The sequence below is a fragment of the Rhinopithecus bieti genome, unplaced genomic scaffold, assembly GCF_001698545.2.
Source record: "Rhinopithecus bieti isolate Rb0 unplaced genomic scaffold, ASM169854v2 scaffold_48477, whole genome shotgun sequence".
Classification (NCBI taxonomy): Eukaryota; Metazoa; Chordata; class Mammalia; order Primates; family Cercopithecidae; genus Rhinopithecus; species Rhinopithecus bieti.
This window is the reverse complement of record NW_016819110.1, coordinates 238375-257997: the sequence shown is the minus strand read 5'-3', so window position 1 is coordinate 257997 and position 19623 is coordinate 238375. Positions and strand designations below refer to the sequence as shown.

The 19623-nt window shown below is 40.3% G+C and overlaps 1 protein-coding gene across 4 annotated transcripts in view; it reads right to left on the bottom strand.

The window, feature by feature from the left end:
• Positions 1-19623, bottom strand: part of ATP7B (ATPase copper transporting beta) — a 77245-nt gene that overhangs the window by 35694 nt on the left and 21928 nt on the right. Inside the window, exons 2-4 of one of the 4 annotated variants that reach the window (XM_017858272.1) lie at positions 4432-5665; positions 2693-2761; positions 973-1230 (exon numbers count right to left, since the gene is read on the bottom strand). In XM_017858272.1, coding sequence (XP_017713761.1) covers positions 973-1230; positions 2693-2761; positions 4432-5665 — 1561 coding nt within the window. Of the gene's footprint in view, positions 1-972; positions 1231-2692; positions 2762-4431; positions 5666-9325; positions 9365-11811; positions 11884-19623 lie in introns of those variants that run through there. The other 3 variants (XM_017858274.1, XM_017858275.1, XM_017858273.1) reach the window with 3 other exon arrangements.

Sequence of the window (19623 nt, the reverse complement as noted above, 5' to 3'; positions counted from 1 at the left end):
TTATAGTTTCTAACGACTTTCAGGTATGAAAAAGAAATCCCACAATCTTGCTAACACTATTGTGTTAGTTTAACATGGGGAAAAAAAGCCTTATTCAAATAAATGAAAGGAATGAAGTGCTTCAGAAAGGATGCCGCATGGGATAAAAACGAGGATTCAAGTTAGGAACAGAAACATAGGCTACAGGAGATTATAGGCTAGTTTTATGAGCAGTCAGACCATGGATAACAAATGATCTCCTATTAACACCTCTATCTGCTAACAGTCACTCTAGAGCTGCAGGAAGCTATAATGCATAGTGAACAAGAGGCTGGAAAAACATGTCATCTGAATTCAGGGTTGATTCTAAGGGCCAGGGAGTTCAAGTAAAAAGACACATCACTGGGGTAAGAAAAGAGAAAGTGATTCTGGTGGCAAGGTAGAGTCATGGTTAAGAAATTTTCCAAACAAATGGGATAGAATTTTGTTGTACTTTCAAGTTTAAAAGTATTGGAAATGCACTCTGGAGGACAAAACTTTGACATTTCCACACATTTCTGTCCTGTTGTTTCTGCAAACACTCTCTGGTTTACAGGAACAACAAGAAAGAATATTTGAAATTGGAACTTCTATACAAAATGCAGATTATTTATTCACTTTATAGTAAGGGGTTGATGGGATGGGAGGGAACAAAATATGGAATAATACTAGCACAATCTAATTGAGAAGTCTATTCATAGAAGGTACCATGACCTTTCAACTGGATTTTCAATGGCTAACTTACTCAGAGATATATTTTATCTCAAACTAAATAGTTCTTAAAGAACAGATTGCCAGTTATACAAGGACATTAGACAAACATCTATGCTATATAATAAACTTGCTACCTGGTTATCAGGGCTACTGATAAACACAGTTGCTGGATATTCTGAAGAGAGAATATGAGGTCTATATGCAGCATTCCTAAATTCAAGATGGGCATTCATCTCTTACCAGCTTCCTTCTGCAGATTCCTTTCTATGTTGGACACACAGGACGCACAGGTCATGCCTTTGATCTGTAAGAAGCACTTCTGCGGTGCCACTGCTCTGGTTGATTGTGGGGACTTTGCCCAGATGTCTGGGACATGGTTTGTAGGGAGCCTCCCAGCGTGGGGAGCCACCTCCTGCACAGATGTAGGTGTACCACCTATAGTTTGCACCATGGAATTCCCAGCACTGTGGTTTCCAAGAGGGTTAGTAGAACAGTTTTCTAGGATAAAATGTCAGAAAATATTCAAATCAGAAGAACAAATAATATGTTTTTCAGAACAAGAGGTTTCAGGGCTCTTGGTGAGGGTTCATGGTCCCGGCTCCCACCAAGCAGCCTCAGCCCCTGGGCTCCAGTAACTACCTTGTCCCTCAGCCACCATGGAGGAGGGGGCTTCCTGCTATTGTTAATCTGTGGGGTTCTTCCCATTGCGTATTTGGATTTCCAGCTCTCTAACATCTTTGTAAATAGTTCTCTGTATTAAATCCCTCCACTGAGCTACCCTGTAACTTCACCTTAACTTTCATTTCCTTCAGGAATACCTACTGTATGCGGGGTGCTATTGAGTCCAAGGAGAAACAAATCACGCTGACTGCAAGGCTGTCCTCAAGGAGCTCCTAATCAATCGAGAACGGCTCTTCAAATACAAACTGGCACACTAATGGTTTATTCTAAATTAAAGTTGCCAGGTAAAATACAAGACATCCAGTTAAATTTGATTTTCAGACAAACAACAAATAATTTTTACTATACATATGTCATGAATATTGAGTGGGACATGCTTATACTAAAACATCATTCGTTGTTTATGAAAAATTAAAATTTAAGTAGATGTCCTATATTTTATTTGCTAAGTCTGATACCCTAAATACCTCTTGGGCTAAACATAATTCTCATAATCCTGCCCAATCAAATAAAAAAACCACTATTCTTTTCTTTCTAGGTTTATTTAATCAAATCCAGTTATTCTGTAATATGTAGCTTAACACTAATTTCTTTTTACCACTTAACGCTAACTTCTTTTTACCTGATTGCACGGTTGAAAGACTCTAAACATCACACAAAAACAGGCAGATGTTTACCTTATACTATATTTCTTACCTTTTGTGTACAGGATTTACTGTTCTACTGTGTTTTCCTTATTGATTTTTGTTTTAAAGAAACTCCTTCCTGAAACTTGGTACAAAAGACAAAGCACAACACAGGGCCAGGCCACTTCACATGAATGCCCACTCCCTTCAGCAGTGGGTGTGTGCTGTGGGCACTGAGGGGAGGCAGGAAAGACTTACAGCTGAGTGAACTTTTCAAGGAACAAACTTTATCTCAGTGACCACAAGAAACGATGTGGGAAACCAAAGTCCAGCCATCCCTGAGCACTGAGCTGCTGGAGGGCTTGCCTGTGCCACCGAAGGCAGCTCTTTCTAGTGCTGGGCCCGCTGCTCCCTACAGTACCGAGCTCCAGCCAAAAGGCAGAGGAAGCCAGCCATGTCCTGGTCCAGTCCACAAGACACGCACGTGCAGGGCCCATGTCTGGGGCCTAATTGGTTACAACACACCACCCACAAGCTGCCCCTCACAACATGTGCCCCTTCCCTCCTTACCTTCAGCATTTCTCTCAACCATCTCCACTCACCTATCACCCTCTTTATCCCTAATTGAAGCTACTAGTGGTCTCCATCCTTACCACCAGCCAGGCTGGGCTCCCACCTTCCCAGGGTCGTGAAGCAGCTGCCAAGGTCTCCAACGGCCTGCCCTAGTTAACCCAGGAAGATACGACTCAGACCTTGGCCTCTGCAGCTTGCATTATGTCCAGGGTGACTAGGAGACCCCTCCCCCTCCCTCTGCTTCTTTCCCATCCCACAGTCACTCTTCCTAGGTCTCTGTCATCTTCCCACACTCAATTCTGCATTTCCGGCCCCACACTCTCCCTCAAAATTCAAGGCCCTTCTATTCCACTGTCCTCCAGCATCTCAGCTAGGGGCTCATCCCAGTTACCCATGGCCCTACCCATCACATATCCCTCTTGGTAACCCCAAGCTTGGTGGAGCTGCCCTCCTGAATGTCTTTCAAACCCACCTCTTTCTCACCTGTCCTCCTATGTGGTCTCACTGCCTCAATGGACACTGTACCGTGACACCACACTGGTCTTCTAATATATAATCTGACTTTGTGCTTCCTCTGATTAAAACCCATGATAGTGGCTGAGCATAGTGGCTTATGCCTGGAATCCCAGCACTTTGGGAGGCTGAGGCAGGAGGACTGCTAGAGGCCAGGAGTTCAAGACCAGCCTGGGGAACATAGCAACACCCCGTCTCTACAAAAACATAAAAATAAAAAAATGAACCAGGTGTGGTGGTGCACACCTGTAGTCCCAGCTACTCAGGAGGCTGAGGTGCAAGGATCGCCTGAGCCCAGCGGTTCAAGGCTGCGGTGACCTATGATCATGTCACTATCCTCCATCCTGGACAAAGGGCAAGACCGTTATCTCTAAAAAAGGTTTTTTAAATTTTTAATTAAAAAATAAAAAAGCCTGGTAGCTCCCTCACCTTTACTTCTTCTCTTATATTCACCAAATGGGGAGAGAAAAATCATTGATAAATCCTTTCCTTAACTCTCATTTTTACCAACATGGCCTCTAGGTTATGATACTAAGGTTCTGTTGTCTAGCAATAAAATATTTTGAGAAGGTGATAATAGTTCTCTTGGTAAGAAAAGGGCCTGGATGGTCCCACAGTGTTCTATTTCAGGATACAGAATCAGAATTCTCTCCAGAAAAGAAGCCCAAATCCAAGGAGTTTAGCATTCCAGTCAGCCATGGTTTGAATGTGTCCCCCAAATTTCATATATTGGAAACATAATCCTCAACCTGGCAGTGTTAAAAGGTGAGGGCTTTAAGAGGTGACCGGATCATGAGGGTTCTACCCTCATGAATGGACTAATCCACTCATGGATTAATGGGTTATCAGAAGAGTGGCATCGAGGCTTTCTAAAAAGAAGAGCCACCTGAGCAACCATGTGAGCATGCTCAGCAGCCCTGCCATGTGATACCCTGTGACACCAGAGTCCGCACTGGCAGCAGGCTCTCGCTAGATGTGGCCCTCAACCTTAGACTTCTCAGTAACTATAAGAAATAAATTCAGTATCTTTATAAATTACCCAAATTCAGCCATTCTGCTATAAGCAACACAAAACAGACTAATACAAAATCCCAACTATATGAAAAGCAAAATCTAGACGCTTGGAGATTGTATTTCCTCTATCTTAACAAATTTAACATGCAAGGAAAGTTTGCAGGATTTTGTTCAACTGCTGACATGGGAGGCAGGGAGCAGGGCTCACCTACGCCACCATCCAGGAGCTATCAGACACAAAGAGAAAAGGAGACAAGTTCAGGACATACCTCAAACACACATAACTACGTACCAGAAACGACTGAAGCCTCAAATCCCATGTCTTCTATAGCAGCTCTGAGTTCTTCTGGGCTAATTACAGAGGGATTATAAAGAACTGTTCCAGTCCCTTCGGCCAAAGACACCGATATTTGCTGCACCCCTTCCAGTTGGGAGATCATGCCTTCAATGGTATGGACACAGGATGCACAGGTCATACCAGCAATGGCAATCAGAGTGGTACTGCATGTGCTCTGCACCTGGTTTCTTGGGGAGGAGCCAAGGGAATGAGAACTGGAAGACCTGTGATCTATCCCACTCCCTTCGGCTGCATCAGGAAGAGAAACTTTAAAGTTCCCAGGTGGAAGTGCCTCGATAGCCATCTGCAGAGCCACTGGGCTGGTACAAGAAGGGTCATACTGTACTTGGGCAGTTTTGTTCTCCAAGGACACTTGAATACTTTGAACCCCTAGGAGTTGGCCAATATTTTCTTCAATATTCAAGACACAAGATTTACAGTGCATTCCATCTATTCTCAGTTGGAGGGTGACCACATTCCTTCCTTGGTGTCCCAAGGTCTCAGAATTATTAAAATTCTGGTTAGCAGAAGATAAAGGTCTCTTTGGGTTAGTGCTTTGTAACCGCTCAATATCAATTGGTCCCAGGCTTAAGGGAGCCACTTTGTTCTTGATGGCAGCTTCAAATCCCATGTCATTTACATGGTCCCTGAGGTCTTCAGGCTGAATGAGATAAGGCTGATAAGTGATGACAGCCTCTTGGTTGCTGAGTGAGACTTTGACTCTCACTACTCCTTGCAGTTTCCCGACCTTGCCTTCAATGGAGCCAACACAGGACTGACAGGTCATGCCCTCCACCCGGAGCTTGACCACAGCCTCCTGGGCAGGCAAGGACCTTGAGGGCCAGGAGGCTGCCTTTCCTTCTGCAATGCTGGCCTCGAAGCCCATGTCCCCAATTTGATGGCAAACCTGTTGCAGGCTCACAACTGATGGTACATATTTCACAGTGGCACTGCCTTGTTCCAGGGAAACCTTCATGCTCACGATGCCTTTCAAACTGGAAATTCTGTCCTCAATGGACTTCACACATGACTGGCAAGTCATGCCCAAGATCCTGATTGTGCTGGTGTCCACCTGAGAAGAAGGGCCCAGGCCATCCAGACCACCTTCGTAGCCAACATTGTCAAAAGCAAAACTCTTCTTCATTGCTGGTTCCCAGGCACGGGTAGGCAAAGAAAGCTTAGATAAGATCTAAAATGAAAAGAAATAACATTTTTTATCCTTTAAATATTTTCTACAACATCCCAGCTTCTCTGGCACTGAGAAAATGGAAAACAATGCCACTGGTGTCAAAACATCCCAAGGGTAGAAGAACATAAAATACACAGAAAGCAAGCTAAAGGCATCATCTATAAAATGAAGAGCTCTGACATTCTTCTCTGACGGAAGCTAACTGTCTGTCCTCCTTAGTGAAATGTCATTCTCACACAACAGACGTGGAGGATTCTGAGGGAAAGAAGGAAAGCACGACACGGTTTTACACATGGAACGCAACACGGTCGGCCTGCAGCAGAGGCAGAGGGCACAGCGGTTCACAGTGGGAAGGCACAGGTATCCCCAAAGAGGTTCCCACCTCTGGCTGATACCTCCCCACAGAACTTAGTCCCTTCAACTCAAACTTTGGGGGTCCTGAGGAAATACAAACCCCAGAAGAGGCAACACCTTACTTCTATATCTCTTTCTAGGGGTGTCTATCTGATTACCTTAGCAGAGGTTAAATGTGCTTAACACCCTACAGGTACATGCTCCAAATGCAGACTTCCCAGGCCCACACGGTCGGAATCCAAAGGTGGGCCACAAGCCTGTGAAAAAGCTTCGGAGGTATGCTCCCTGGGCGAGGTTTAACTAGCACCTGTGGCTGAGCCAAGGGGCAGGAGGGGAAAGGCTGGAAGAACAGGAAGTTGAGTTTCACGAGGAACTTCATAGTTCTGCCTGTGACTCGGTGTCACCATCCTCCTGGGTGTTCAGGAGAGCTGTAGCCACTACCTGAAATTTCAGGTGCATCACTTAATTAAAGAACCTGTTTTCTTAACACAACACAGTACAAGTGTTATTTCCTGGTTTCTACATGGGATGATGTAGTCTCAGTCATTCTATTAACAAGCAAAATCTTCCTTTCACAGGCTCCCAGCCTACAGCTGTCTTAACTAGATGTACTTTTTACACCAGAACTTCTATGTGCTTCAGAAATTTGGAAACAGACCTTTATATATGACACATCACAAAAAAGCACATTTCTCCCTATTTGTACACAATCCTGCTTGTCTTCAGGTGAATCTCCTTTACATGGAATGATCTTCTCCTTTTTCCTGTGCATAAAATGCAGACCTTGCCAACTGGCTTTTGAGCAGCCTAACAACACAAATGTTCAAATAACTTCTAAAATGCAGACTATATAAATGTTGATTTCTGTATCCACAAAGGTTTGGGATTAATAATTACATGGAATTGTAAATATTCACTGTAGCATTTCCTAAGAGAAAAAAGGAATAATTAAGTAATTTGGGGGACAGCAGTTTAAAAGATATTGCTGAATTCAGTAAATACGTGAACGTTTAACAATGTTGTTTAAGGATGGTGATACATTCTGAGAAATGAGTCATCCTTGTGACTTCATCATTGTGTGACCATCGTGGAGTCACTTACACACACCTAGATGATGTAGCCTACTACACACACCTGAGCTGTATGGGATAGCCTGTTGCTCCTAGGCCACACAACTATACAGCATGTTACTGTACTGAATACTGTATGCAATTGTAACACAACGGTAAGTACTTGTGTATCTAAACATAGCTGAACATAGAAAAGGTACAGTAAAAACACAATATAAAAGATTTAAAAAATGGTGCACCTGTATGGGGCACTTACCATGAATGGAGCTTGCAGGATTGGAAGTTGCTCTGGGTGAGTCAGTGAATGAGTGGTGAGTAGATGTGAAGATTTAGGACACTGCACTACTGTCGATTTTATAAACACTGTATACTTAGGCTCACTAAATTTACAAAAAATATTTTCCTTTCTTCAGCAATAAATTAACATAGCCAGACACAGTGGCTCATCGTAATCTCAATGCTTTGGGAGGCCGAGACAGGAGGACTGCTTGGGCCCAGGAGTTCAAGGTTACAGTGAGCTATGATTGCACCACTATACTCCAGCCTGGGAGACAAAACAAGACCCTGTCGCTGAAAAAATAATAATAATTTATTAATTAACCTCGGCTTGCTGTAACTTTACTTCATAAACGTTTAATTTTTTTTTTTTTTTTACTTTCGACTCTTTTGTAAAACACTTAGCTTAAAGCACAAACACACTGGACAGCTGTATAAAATTTTCTTTCTTTATATATTTATCCCATAAGTTTTAAATGTTTTATTTTAAACTAAGCCTTTTGTTAAAACTAAGACATAAACACATACATTAGCCTCGGCCTACACATGGTTAGGATCATCAATATAACTGTCTTCCATCTCTACATCTTCTCCCACTGGAAGGTCTTCAGGGGCGATAACAGGCATGGGGCTGTCATCTCCTAAAATAACAATGCCTTCTTCTGGATACCTCCTAGGACCTGCCTAAGGCTATTTTACAGTTAACTTTTTCTTTTTATAAGTAGAAGGAGTACACTCTAAAATAACAATGAAGAGTATAGTAAATACATAAACCAGTAACATATTTATTATCATTATCAAGTATTATGTACTGTACAGAATTGTACGTGCTCTATTTTTATATGACTGGCAGTACAGTAGGTTGGTTTACACTAGCTCACCAAAAATACATGAGTAATGCATTACTATGACATTATAACAGCTGTGAGATCACTAGGCAATAGGAATTTTTCAGTTTCATTGTAATATCATGGGACCAGTGTCATATGTGCAGTCCATCATTGACTAAAACATCATTATGAGGCACATGACTGTATAATAAGGATGACATGGTGTAACAATATTAACAGACAATTGACTAGACACCTATCTGGAAACCTATATGTCAAAAGACATTCCAGGCAGATCAAAGATTAAGATGTAAAAAAGAAACAACAAGAATACTAGAAGAAAACATAGGAGAATATCTACAATAATCTCAAATTGAGAAAAGCCTAAATATGACAAACAAACCAGAATAAAACCAAGAAAATCCAAAAGCTATAAAAAATGTGACATAACTAAATACAATAAGGACAAAAAATTACTCAAATGAAGTCAAAAGATAAATAACTGGGGGACAAAAGATCTGCTTCACATAGTATACATTAAGAGCTAATTTCTTTAATATACGGGGAGTTCCTCCAAAAAAGCAAAGGGCCAACAATCCAAACAAAAAAGAAGACAGTTCATCAAAAAGGAAATGCATGTGGTTTTTAAAATATATGAGAAAATATTAAAGAGCAATGTAACATTCCAACCACACTGTGGCACAGGGCTCACCATTTGCTGCAGTACACAGTCCTCCTACATTGCTAGTGGGAGTGTAACCTCTCTGGAGGGCAATTTGCAATACCTATTAAAATTACAAATTTACGTACTCTTTTACTCAGCAACTCTACTTCTAAGAATTTACCCAATAAATATATTTGTTCATGGGCAAAAGGAAGCATGCCATGGAGATATTAAATGCTGCGAAAGATTAGAAACATCAACGTCCATCGATAAGACGCTAATTATTGTTCAGCCATAAATGGAATATTATTCAGCTCTTAAAATGAATGATGTGGCTCTGTATGTACTGAAATAAGCTGATATCTAATATGCTGCTCAACAACAAAAACAAGGCACAGAAAATACCATATATATAGTATGTGTTTGTTATCTGTTGCTACATGACAAACCAAATTTAGTAGCTTACTAGCAACAGCTCACAATTTTTCAATTTGTACAGGGCTCGGCAGGGAAAGCTTGTCTCTTCTCCACATAGCACCACTGGAGGTGGCCTGAATGGGGTTGGCAGTTCCAATTCCAAGAAGACAGTTCATTCATGACATGGCTGCCAAGTGGATGCTTGCTGCTGTCTAGGGGCTCCGCTGAGGTTGTTGGCAGGGACCCAGTTCTCTTCCATGTGGCTTCTCTTTATGACTAGGTGGGGACCTCACAGCTGGGGGCTTCTGGGTACTGACAGGGGGTGTCACAATAGCAAGCACTCCTCTAGAACACATTTCAAAGTGCTAGCTCTTATCAAGTCTCTGCTTGCATAACACTTGTTAACTCCCATTGGCCAAAACCAGTCACACAGCCAAGCACAGTCAATACGGGCAGGAATTACACCGAGCTTGAATACAAGGGCGTGTAGTTCACTACAATTCTATCACGGTGCTAGCACTACCTGTGTGAAACAAGAGAATATCATACAAATGGATGCTTGTATAGGCATGGATTATCTCTGGGACAATGCAAAAGCTAGTAGAGAATTTGAGGAAGATTAGGCAGCCGAAGGGGACCAGGTGGCTGGGATACAGAGAAGAATTACTTTCACTGTATATCTTACTGTACAATACACACATTACCAAAACCTAAAAATTAATTTAAAATTAAAATAACATGAGCACAAAGAAGACTCAGAACAGTGACTTGATTGTAGTTGGTGTTAATTAAATACTTGTTTAATGAAAAAGGAACCAAGGATAAAAGAAAAACTAAGAAGATATTCAAAGACATTCATTTTCATATACTACCTTATTAAGCAAAACCTCTTCCTCATAATAAGACATAACCCTCAACCACCTAGTTTGTTGGAAAAACAAATCCCTCATGATATACTACCCAATTTACATTTTTTGGTCCTTGTTCCAACTACAACTTAACAAACCCCAAACCACAACAGTGGCTCTTGATTTCTAGACTGTTGATTCTACATTTCTGCCAAAACGGTTTGGAGAAGTATTGAAAGCAATTTCTTATTATCAAACACTACTCAGAGGCCCCCCTTTCTAGACAGGCAGGTTTTTAAGGCCAAGCAGTTACAGAAGACAAAGCCTTGCAAACAACATATCTCTACAAAACACTAGAGTGCAAACAACATATCTCTACAAAACACTAGAGTATCTGTTGGTCTAGGAACAACCTCATTAAACAACTGATAGTGTTTGGATAGTTTTAAGTGTAGACACAGGGCATATGTATGCTTTTAATTCAGTTCTTCAATTAAGATGATCTTTGGGGGAAAAAAACTCTCCTGATGAGTTTTAAAAAACAAACAAAGGTTTAGATTTAAGGGTTCATCAAAGAGTCATAGAAACGGACAGCAGGCCAGGGTTCTACATGGGTATCCCAGAAAGCCTTGTGAAAGCCTGGTTTATCTAATTCCCACTAGATTCTGCACTTCTTGCAGACATTTGGGACATTTTCTGCAGACCCAACACCTGGCTTCGGAATGACTTTTTCTAGCTTTTGAATTTTTGATAAACGATGGTAGACATCAGGATGAGAAAGGACTGGAAGCACAGGAGGCCACAGAAGGGAGTCAAAAAGTGAATTTCAATTCTCTCTCTAGGTACCCAAGTCACATGGAATTTGCTGAGAGTGCCAGGGCTTTTAAAATAAAATACAGGTTAAAAAAAAAAACTATTGATTCACCAAGAGAAAGCCAGAAAGGAAAACAAAATCTCTGGAGAAGCCATTCTGATATGAAGAACTCAGAAACTGGGTGACATGTTTTGATGAAGGGTTTCAAAGCCAATCTGACAGTGAAAAAGCAGAAACAACATGCCTTGTTAGAAAGTGGCTGTGATCACAAATCAAAAAATACTAACCCATGCACAAGTGAAGGACCACTAGCCACTTCGGAGGTCTCTTGATCACTGCTGGATTCCCATCAACCTTAAATAGGATACCACTCAATCCCCTGCTGCCTATCCGCAAGAGTTTCACTTTGAAGGATGTGTAACACCCATAACAACTTATGAGGCAAACATGTTATACGTGCATGCAACTTTTCAAATACATCACCTCCCCCCATACAACTTAATACATGTGAACTTTCATGGGATTCAAAATACAAAAACGTCTGGATTCTTTCATATGCACACAGATCCAATAATAACAAATAATTAATGATTCTGAGTGTTATTTTATGAGGATGGCATTTTATATCCCTCATGCTTAGGACAATTCTAGAAGGAGGTATTATCACCATTTCACTGTTGAAACTGACTCAGAAGCTTATCCAAGAGCACAAATCAACATAAGTAACAGCTGGGATTCAAATGCTGCTCAGAAATCCAGGACGCTCTATATTTTTTAAAAACAACTTTTTAGAGTAACCTTTTCTTTTTAGCAATGTTAATTATAGGAACAGACTACAATGCAAAAAAGTGAAATGAAAATAAACAGCCATACCTGCAAGCAGCAAGCCAGACTAACACGCAAGAGAGCTGAGCTGCCTGAGCCCTGGCTTCACCCACTAGTATCTGTCACCTCAGAAAAACTACAGCAGAATATCCACACTTGCTCCACTTTCCTCGATATCCCTAATAAGGCAACCACACTTAAAGGAGAAGGCTGGACACAAGTTAGAGGAGACAACAGCTCTGGACCACGTACATCCTGAATATCTGGAACGAGTACTGCCTTGCTCAGCCTTATCTAAGAATTCTCTGGATGCCACAAATTCAAAGGGGAGGGCACAGGTCAAAAATAATGCCTGACTCAAGAAAGGATCTCACCCAAACCACCCCAGGCATCCAGGCCAGTGGGGGTTGGTCTCTAAAACCCCCACTGAGGAAGAATCAATGTCCCATATTAACCTCTATGAACATAAGTATACAGGGGATATACTTAAATATCAGCAGAGAAAATTCAGGTTACCTTTGGGTGAGTTATGAAATACTCATTTTTAAAAATATCTGTACATATTTCCCAATTTTTCAAACTTAAATTTAAAAAAAAGTATTACTTTCATAAGCAGAAAATAAATGTGATTTTCAGGCATTCCTGAAAAAAAGGCAGCAGCCCCCAGTCAGGGGCTTATAGATAAAACCACCCTCTCCCTGGGACAGAGCACCCGGGGGAAAGGGCAGCTGTGGGTGCAGCTTCAGCAGTCTTAAAGGTCCCCGCATGCCAGTTTTGAAGAGAGTAGTGGATCTCCCAGCACAGTGCTTGAGGTCTGCTAAGGGTGCCTTCTCAAGTGGGTCCCTGACCAGGTGTCAAAAGATACCTCATACAAGAGAGCTCCGGCTGGCATCTGGCGGGTGCCCCTCTGGGACGATGCTTCCAGGAAGGAACAGGCAGCAATCTTTGCTGTTCTGCAGCCTCTGCTGGTGATACTCAGGCAAACAGGGTCTGGAGTGGACCTCCAGCAAACTCTAGCAGACCTGCAGCAGAGGTGCCTGACTGTTAGAAGGAAAACTAACAAACAGAAAGGAATAGTATCGATATCAACAAAAAGGATGTCCACTCAGAAACCTCATCCGAAGGTCACCAACATCAAAAAGCGAAGGTAGATAAATCCACGAAGATGGGGAGAAACCAGCGCAAAAAGCCTGAAAATTCCAAAAACCAGAATGCCTCTTCTCCTCCAAAGGATCATAACTTCCTCGCCAGTAAGGGAACAAAACTGGACAGAGAATGAGTTTGACAAATTGACAGAAGTAGGCTTCAGAAGGCGGGTAATAAAAAATTCTGCCAAGCTAAAGTAGCATGTTCTAACCCAATGCAAGGAAGCTAAGAACCCTGAAAAAAGGTTAGAGGAATTGCTAACGAGAATCAGTTTAGAGAAGAACATAAATGACCTCATGGAGCTGAAAAACACAGCACAAGAACTTCGTGAAGCATACCCGAGTATCAACAGCTGAACTGATCAAGCGGAAGAAAGAATATCAGAGACTGAAGATCAACTTAATGAAATAAAGCATGAAGACAAGATCAGAGAAAAAAGAATGAAAAGGAACAAACAAAGCCTCCAAGAAATATGGGACTATGTGAAAAGACCAAACCTACGTTTGACTGGTGTACCCAAAAGTGACAGGGATAATGGAACCAAGCTGGAAAACACTCCTCAGGATATTATCCAGGAGAACTTCCTCAACCTAGCAAGGCAGGCCAATGTTCAAATTCAGGAAATACAGAGAACGCCACAAAGATACTCCTCAAGAAGAGCAACCCCAAAACACATAGTTGTTAGATTCACCAAGGTTGAAATGAAGGAAAAAATGTTAAGGGCAGCCAGAGACAAAGGTCGGGTTACCCACAAAGAGAAGCTCATCAGACTTAACAGCAGATCTCTCTGCAGAAACTCTACAAGCCAGAAGAGAATAGGGGCCAATATTCAACATTCTTAAAGAAAAGAATTTTCAACCCAGAATATCATATCCAGCCAAACTAAGCTTCATAAGCGAAGGAGAAATAAAATCATTTACAGAGAAGCAAATGCTAAGAGATTTTGTCACCACCAGGCCTGCCTTACAAGAGTTCCTGAAGGAAGCACTAAACATGGAAAGGAACAACTGGTACCAGCCACTGCAAAACATACCAAATTGTAAAGTCCATAGACACTATGAAGAAACTGCATCAACTAACGGGCAAAATAACCAGCTAGCATCATAATGACAGGCTCAAATTCACACATAACAATATTAACCTTCAACGTAAACAGGCTAAATGCCCCAATTAAAAGACACAGACTGGCGAATTGGATAAAGAGTAAAGACTCATCGATGTGCTGTATTCAGGAGACCCATCTAATGTGCAAACACACACATAGGCTCAAAATAAGGGGACGGACAAAGATTTACCAAGCAAATAGAAAGCCAGAAAAAGCAGGGGTGGCAATCCTAGTCTCAGATAAAAGAGATCAAAAAGATCAAAAGAGACAAAGAAGGACATTACATAATGGTAAAGGGATCAACGCAACAACAAGAGCTAACTATCCTAAATATATATGCACCCAATACAGGAGCACCCAGATTCATAAAGCAAGTTCTTAGAGACTTACAAAAAGACTTAGACTGCCACACCATAATAGTGGGAGACTTTAACACCCCACTGTCAATATTATACAGATCAATGAGGGAGAAAATTAACAAGGATATTCAGGGCTTGAACTCAGCTCTGGACCAAACAGACTTAATAGACATCTACAGAACTCTCCACCCCAAATCAACAGAATATTCTTTCTTCGCAGCACCACATCGCACTTATTCTAAAATTGACCACATAACTGGAAGTGAAACACTCCTCAGCAAATGCAAAAGAACAGAAATCATAACAAAGAGTCTCTCAGATCACAGCACAATCAAATTAGAACTCAGGATTAAGAAACTCACTCAAAACTGCAAAACTACATGGAAAGTGAACAACCTGCTCATGAATGACTACTGGGTAAATAACGAAATTAAGGCAGAAATAAATAAGTTCTTTGAAGCCAATGAGAACAAAGACACAGCATGCCAGAACCTCTGGGACACAGCTAAAGCAGTGTTTAAAGGGAAATTTCTAGGACTAAATGCCCACAAAAGAAAGCAGGAAAGCTCTAAAATCAACACCCTAACATCACAATTAAAAGAACTAAAGAAGCAAGAGCAAACAAATTCAAAGGCTAGCAGAAGGCAAGAAAGAACTAAGATCAGAACAGAACTGAAGGAGATAGACACACGAAAAACCCTTCAAAAAAAATCAATAAATCCAGGAGCTGGTTTTTTGAAAAGATCAACAAAACAGATAGACTGCTAGCCAGACTAATAAAGAAAAAAGAGAGAAGAATCAAATAGATGCAATAAAAAATGATAAAGGAGATATCACCACCGATCCCACAGAAATACAAACTACCATCAGAGAATACTATAAACACCTCTATGCAAATGAACTAGAAAATCTGAAAGAAATTGATAAATTCCTGGACACATACACCCTCCAAGTCTAAACTAGGAAGAAGTCAAATCCCTGAATATATATGCACCCAATACAGGAGCACCCAGATTCATAAAGCAAGTTCTTAGAGACTTACAAAAAGACTTAGACTCCCACACAATAATAGTGGGAGACAAATAACAAGTTCTGAAATTGAGGGAGTACTTAATAGCCTACCAACCAAAAAAAGTCCACGATCAGGTGGATACACAGCCGAATTCTACCAGAGGTACAAAGAGGAGCTGATACCATTCCTTCTAAAACTACTCCAAACAATAGAAAAAGAAGAACTCTTCCCTAACTCATTTTATGATGTCAGCCTCATCCTGACACCAAAACCTGGCAGAGACAGAACAAAAAAAGAAAATTTCAGGCCAATATCCCTGATGGAACATTGATGCAAAAAACCTCAATAAAATACTGGCAAACTGAATCCAGCAGCACATCAAAAACCTTATCCAGCATGATCAAGTCGGCTTCATCCCTGGCATGCAAGGCTGATTCAACATACACAAGTCAATAAACGTAATCCATCACATAAACAGAACCAATGACAAAAACCACATGATTATCTCAATAGATGCAGAGAAGGCCTTCGCCAAAATTCAACACCCCTTCACGATAAAAACTCTCAATAAACTAGATACTGATGGAATGTATCTCAAAATAGTAACAGCTATTTATGACAAACCCAGAGCCAATATCACAGTGAATGGGCAAAAACTGGAAGCATTCCCTTTGAAAACTGACACAAGACAAGGATGCCCTCTCTCACCACTCCTATTCAACATAGTATTGGGAGTTCTGGCCAGAGCAATCAGGCAAGAGAAATAAATAAATAAAGGATATTCAAATAGGAAGGGAGGAAGCCAAATTGTCTCTGTTTGCATATGACATGATCGTATATTTAGAAAACCCCATTATCTCAGCCCGAAATCTCCTTAAGCTGATAAGCAACTTCAGCAAAGTCTCAGGATACAAAATCAATGTGCAAAACTCACAAGCATTCCTATATACCAATAATAGAGAGCCAAATCATGAGTGAACTCCCATTCACAATCGCTACAAAGAGAGTAAAATACCCAGGAATACAACTTACAAAGGATGTGAAGGACCTCTTCAAGGAGAACTACAAACCACTGCTCAAGGAAATAAGAGAGGACACAAACAAATGGAAAAACATTCCATGCTCCTGGATAGGAAGAATCAATATCATGAAAATGGCCATACTGCCCAAAGTAATTTACAGATTCAATGCCATCTCCATCAAACTACCACTGACTTTCTTCACAGAATTAGAAAAAACTACTTTAAATTTCATATGGAACCAAAAAAGAGCCCGCATAGCCAAGACAATCCTAAGCAAAAAGAACAAAGCTGGAGGCATCACACTACCTAACTTTAAACTATACTACATGGCTACAGTAACCAAAACAGCATGGTACTGGTACCAAGACAGACATATAGACCAATGGAACAGAACAGAGGCCTCAGAAATAACACCACACATCTACAACCGTCTGATCTTTGACAAACCTGAGAGAAACAAGAAATGGGGAAAGGATTCCCTATTAAATAAATGGTGCTGGGAAAATTGGCTAGCCATAAGTAGAAAGCTGAAACTGGATCCTTTCCTTACACCTTACACAAAAATTAACTCAAGATGGATTAAAACTTAAACGCAAGACCTAAAACCATAAGTACCATTCAGGACATAGACATGGGCAATGACTTCATGACTAAAACACCAAAAACAAGGGCAACAAAAGCCAAAATTGACAAATGGGATCTAATTAAACTAAAGAGCTTCTGCAGAGCAAAAGAAACTATCATCAGAGTGAGCAGGCAATTGACAGAATGCAAGAAAATTTCTGCAATCTATCCATCTGACAAAGGGCTAATATCCAGAATCTACAAAGAACTTAAACAAATTTACAAGAAAAAAAACAAACAACCCCATCAAAAAGTGGGCGAAGATTATGAACAGACACTTCTCAAAAGAAGACATTTATGCAGCCAACAAACATGAAAAAAGATCATCGTCACTGGTTATTACAGACATGCAAATCAAAACCACAATGAGATACCATCTCATGACAGTTAGGATGGCAATCATTAAAAAGTCAGGAAACAACAGACGCTGAAGAGGATGTGGAGAACAGGAATGCTTTTACACTGTTGGTGGGAGTGTAAATTAGTTCAACCATTGTGGAAGACACTGTGGCAATTCCTCAAGGATCTAGAACCAGAAATACCATTTGACCCAACAATCCCATTACTGTGTATATACCCAGAGGATTATAAATCATTCTATGATAAAGACACATGCACACGTATGTTTACTGTGGCACTATTCACAATAGCAAAGACTTGGAACCAACTCAAATACCCATTAACGACAGACTGGATAAAGAAAATGTGGCACATATACACCATGGAATACTACGCAGCCATAAAAAAGGATGAGTTCACATCCTTTGCAGGCACATGGATGAAGGTGGAAACCATCATTCTCAGCAAACTAACACAAGAACGGAAAACCAAACACTGCATGTTCTCACTCGTAAGTGGGAGCTAAGCAATGAGAACACATGGACACAGGGAGAGGAACATCACACAGTGGGGCCTGTCGGGGGTAGGGTGCTGGGGAGGGATACCACTAGAGGAAACACCTAATGTGGATGACGGTTTGATGGGTGCAGCAAACCACCATGACACGTGTATAGCTATGTAACAAACCTGCACATGCTGCACATGTACCCCAGAACTTAAAGTATAATTAAAAAAAAAAAAAAGATTAACATCATACATGTTTCAAAACGAATGACTATGAGGACAAACATCACCTCATTTGATCTTCAAACACGACCCAGAAAGGTTCTAGTACTTTACATAGTTTTCTCCATTTTACTGATAAGGCAAACTAATCATTAAAACTAGTATACATATTCCCCCAAGCCCTTCACTCTGTCCTTGAACCTTGTTTCACAATGGTCCAGAAAGACTTTCCACTGTCAATTATTTAAATTGTATCTACTTTAAACATCGGAGGGCCTACTATGTGCCAGGGCTGTGTGTGCATTAGCCCCATCTCTGCCCTTCTGAGGACAGACTGTAAATTTTCTGGGTAATTCTGTGCAAATGACTATTCATTGCCTATTTGCTTCTCTCAAGCACAGCAAGGGAAAATATTAACCCTTACTGAGAAACAAAATGTAGCATATCTGATACTTGCCTAAAAAAAAAGTGAGTAAAATTAAAAACAAAATTAACAAACCTCACTACATATGTACATATAAATATGTTATTTTCAATATACAACAAAATGAAATTTAGAAATTCACAAACTATAAGACAGGGTAACCTCTCCAAGAAGCACTTCACCATATTATCTCAGAAAACCCATTCACAATCTCGTGCTACACAGGTTTATAATCAACCATTTCAGAGAATGTGCTGCTTTCAAATTATGTCTATTGTAACAATTATTCCATCTAACTTTTATCAATTAACAGCACTTTCCTGCTTCAGAATCTTCTCTAATAACATTCCGTATTTCAAGCCTCTCCCAACAAAGAGGTTTTATTATTATTTTTTTTACTCTGTACTCCAAGGAGTATTGGTTTCTGCCTAGAATTATAGGTATGACACATAAAACAAATGTATTCCTTTAAGACATATACAAACCTAATGCTTATAAATTAGCACTACTCTATAAATGCATGATGGGTAATGCTACTTCAAATAATCCTTAGAAAAAGAAATATTAAGTATCTAATAAATCTTTTTTATAAAATAAATGTTATTTTATTAATTTAAAAGTCTGATGATATAGTAAACAAGAGTATAAGGAAAACAGTTTTTAACCACTGTTTGTAGAAAGGTAAATTTTGTCAAACTGCTCTTCAAAAAGTATTACTGCTTTTATCCTAGAAATTCCACTTCTGGGAATTTTACCATATAGATATACAATTACATATTAATGTTCGCTGCTACATTCAAATAGTGAAAACCTGGAAACCAACTCAATATTATTCTATAGAGAACTGGCTACATAAAATATAGTCCATGTATATTTTATGTATACATAATGAATTTACATGTATTGACGTGGAAAGACTTCCATGATGTTAAAAAGAAAAAAAAGTTGCAGAACTGTATTAAGACGGTCCTCTTTATCTAAGACAGGAAAAGAACTACACTTCTATACCTTGCTACTAATGTTTGTATCCAGCAGATACTACTTTTAGGAATAACTAAATTCAAGAATCCACTTGAAATGTTCTCTACAAAAGCAAATAAAAT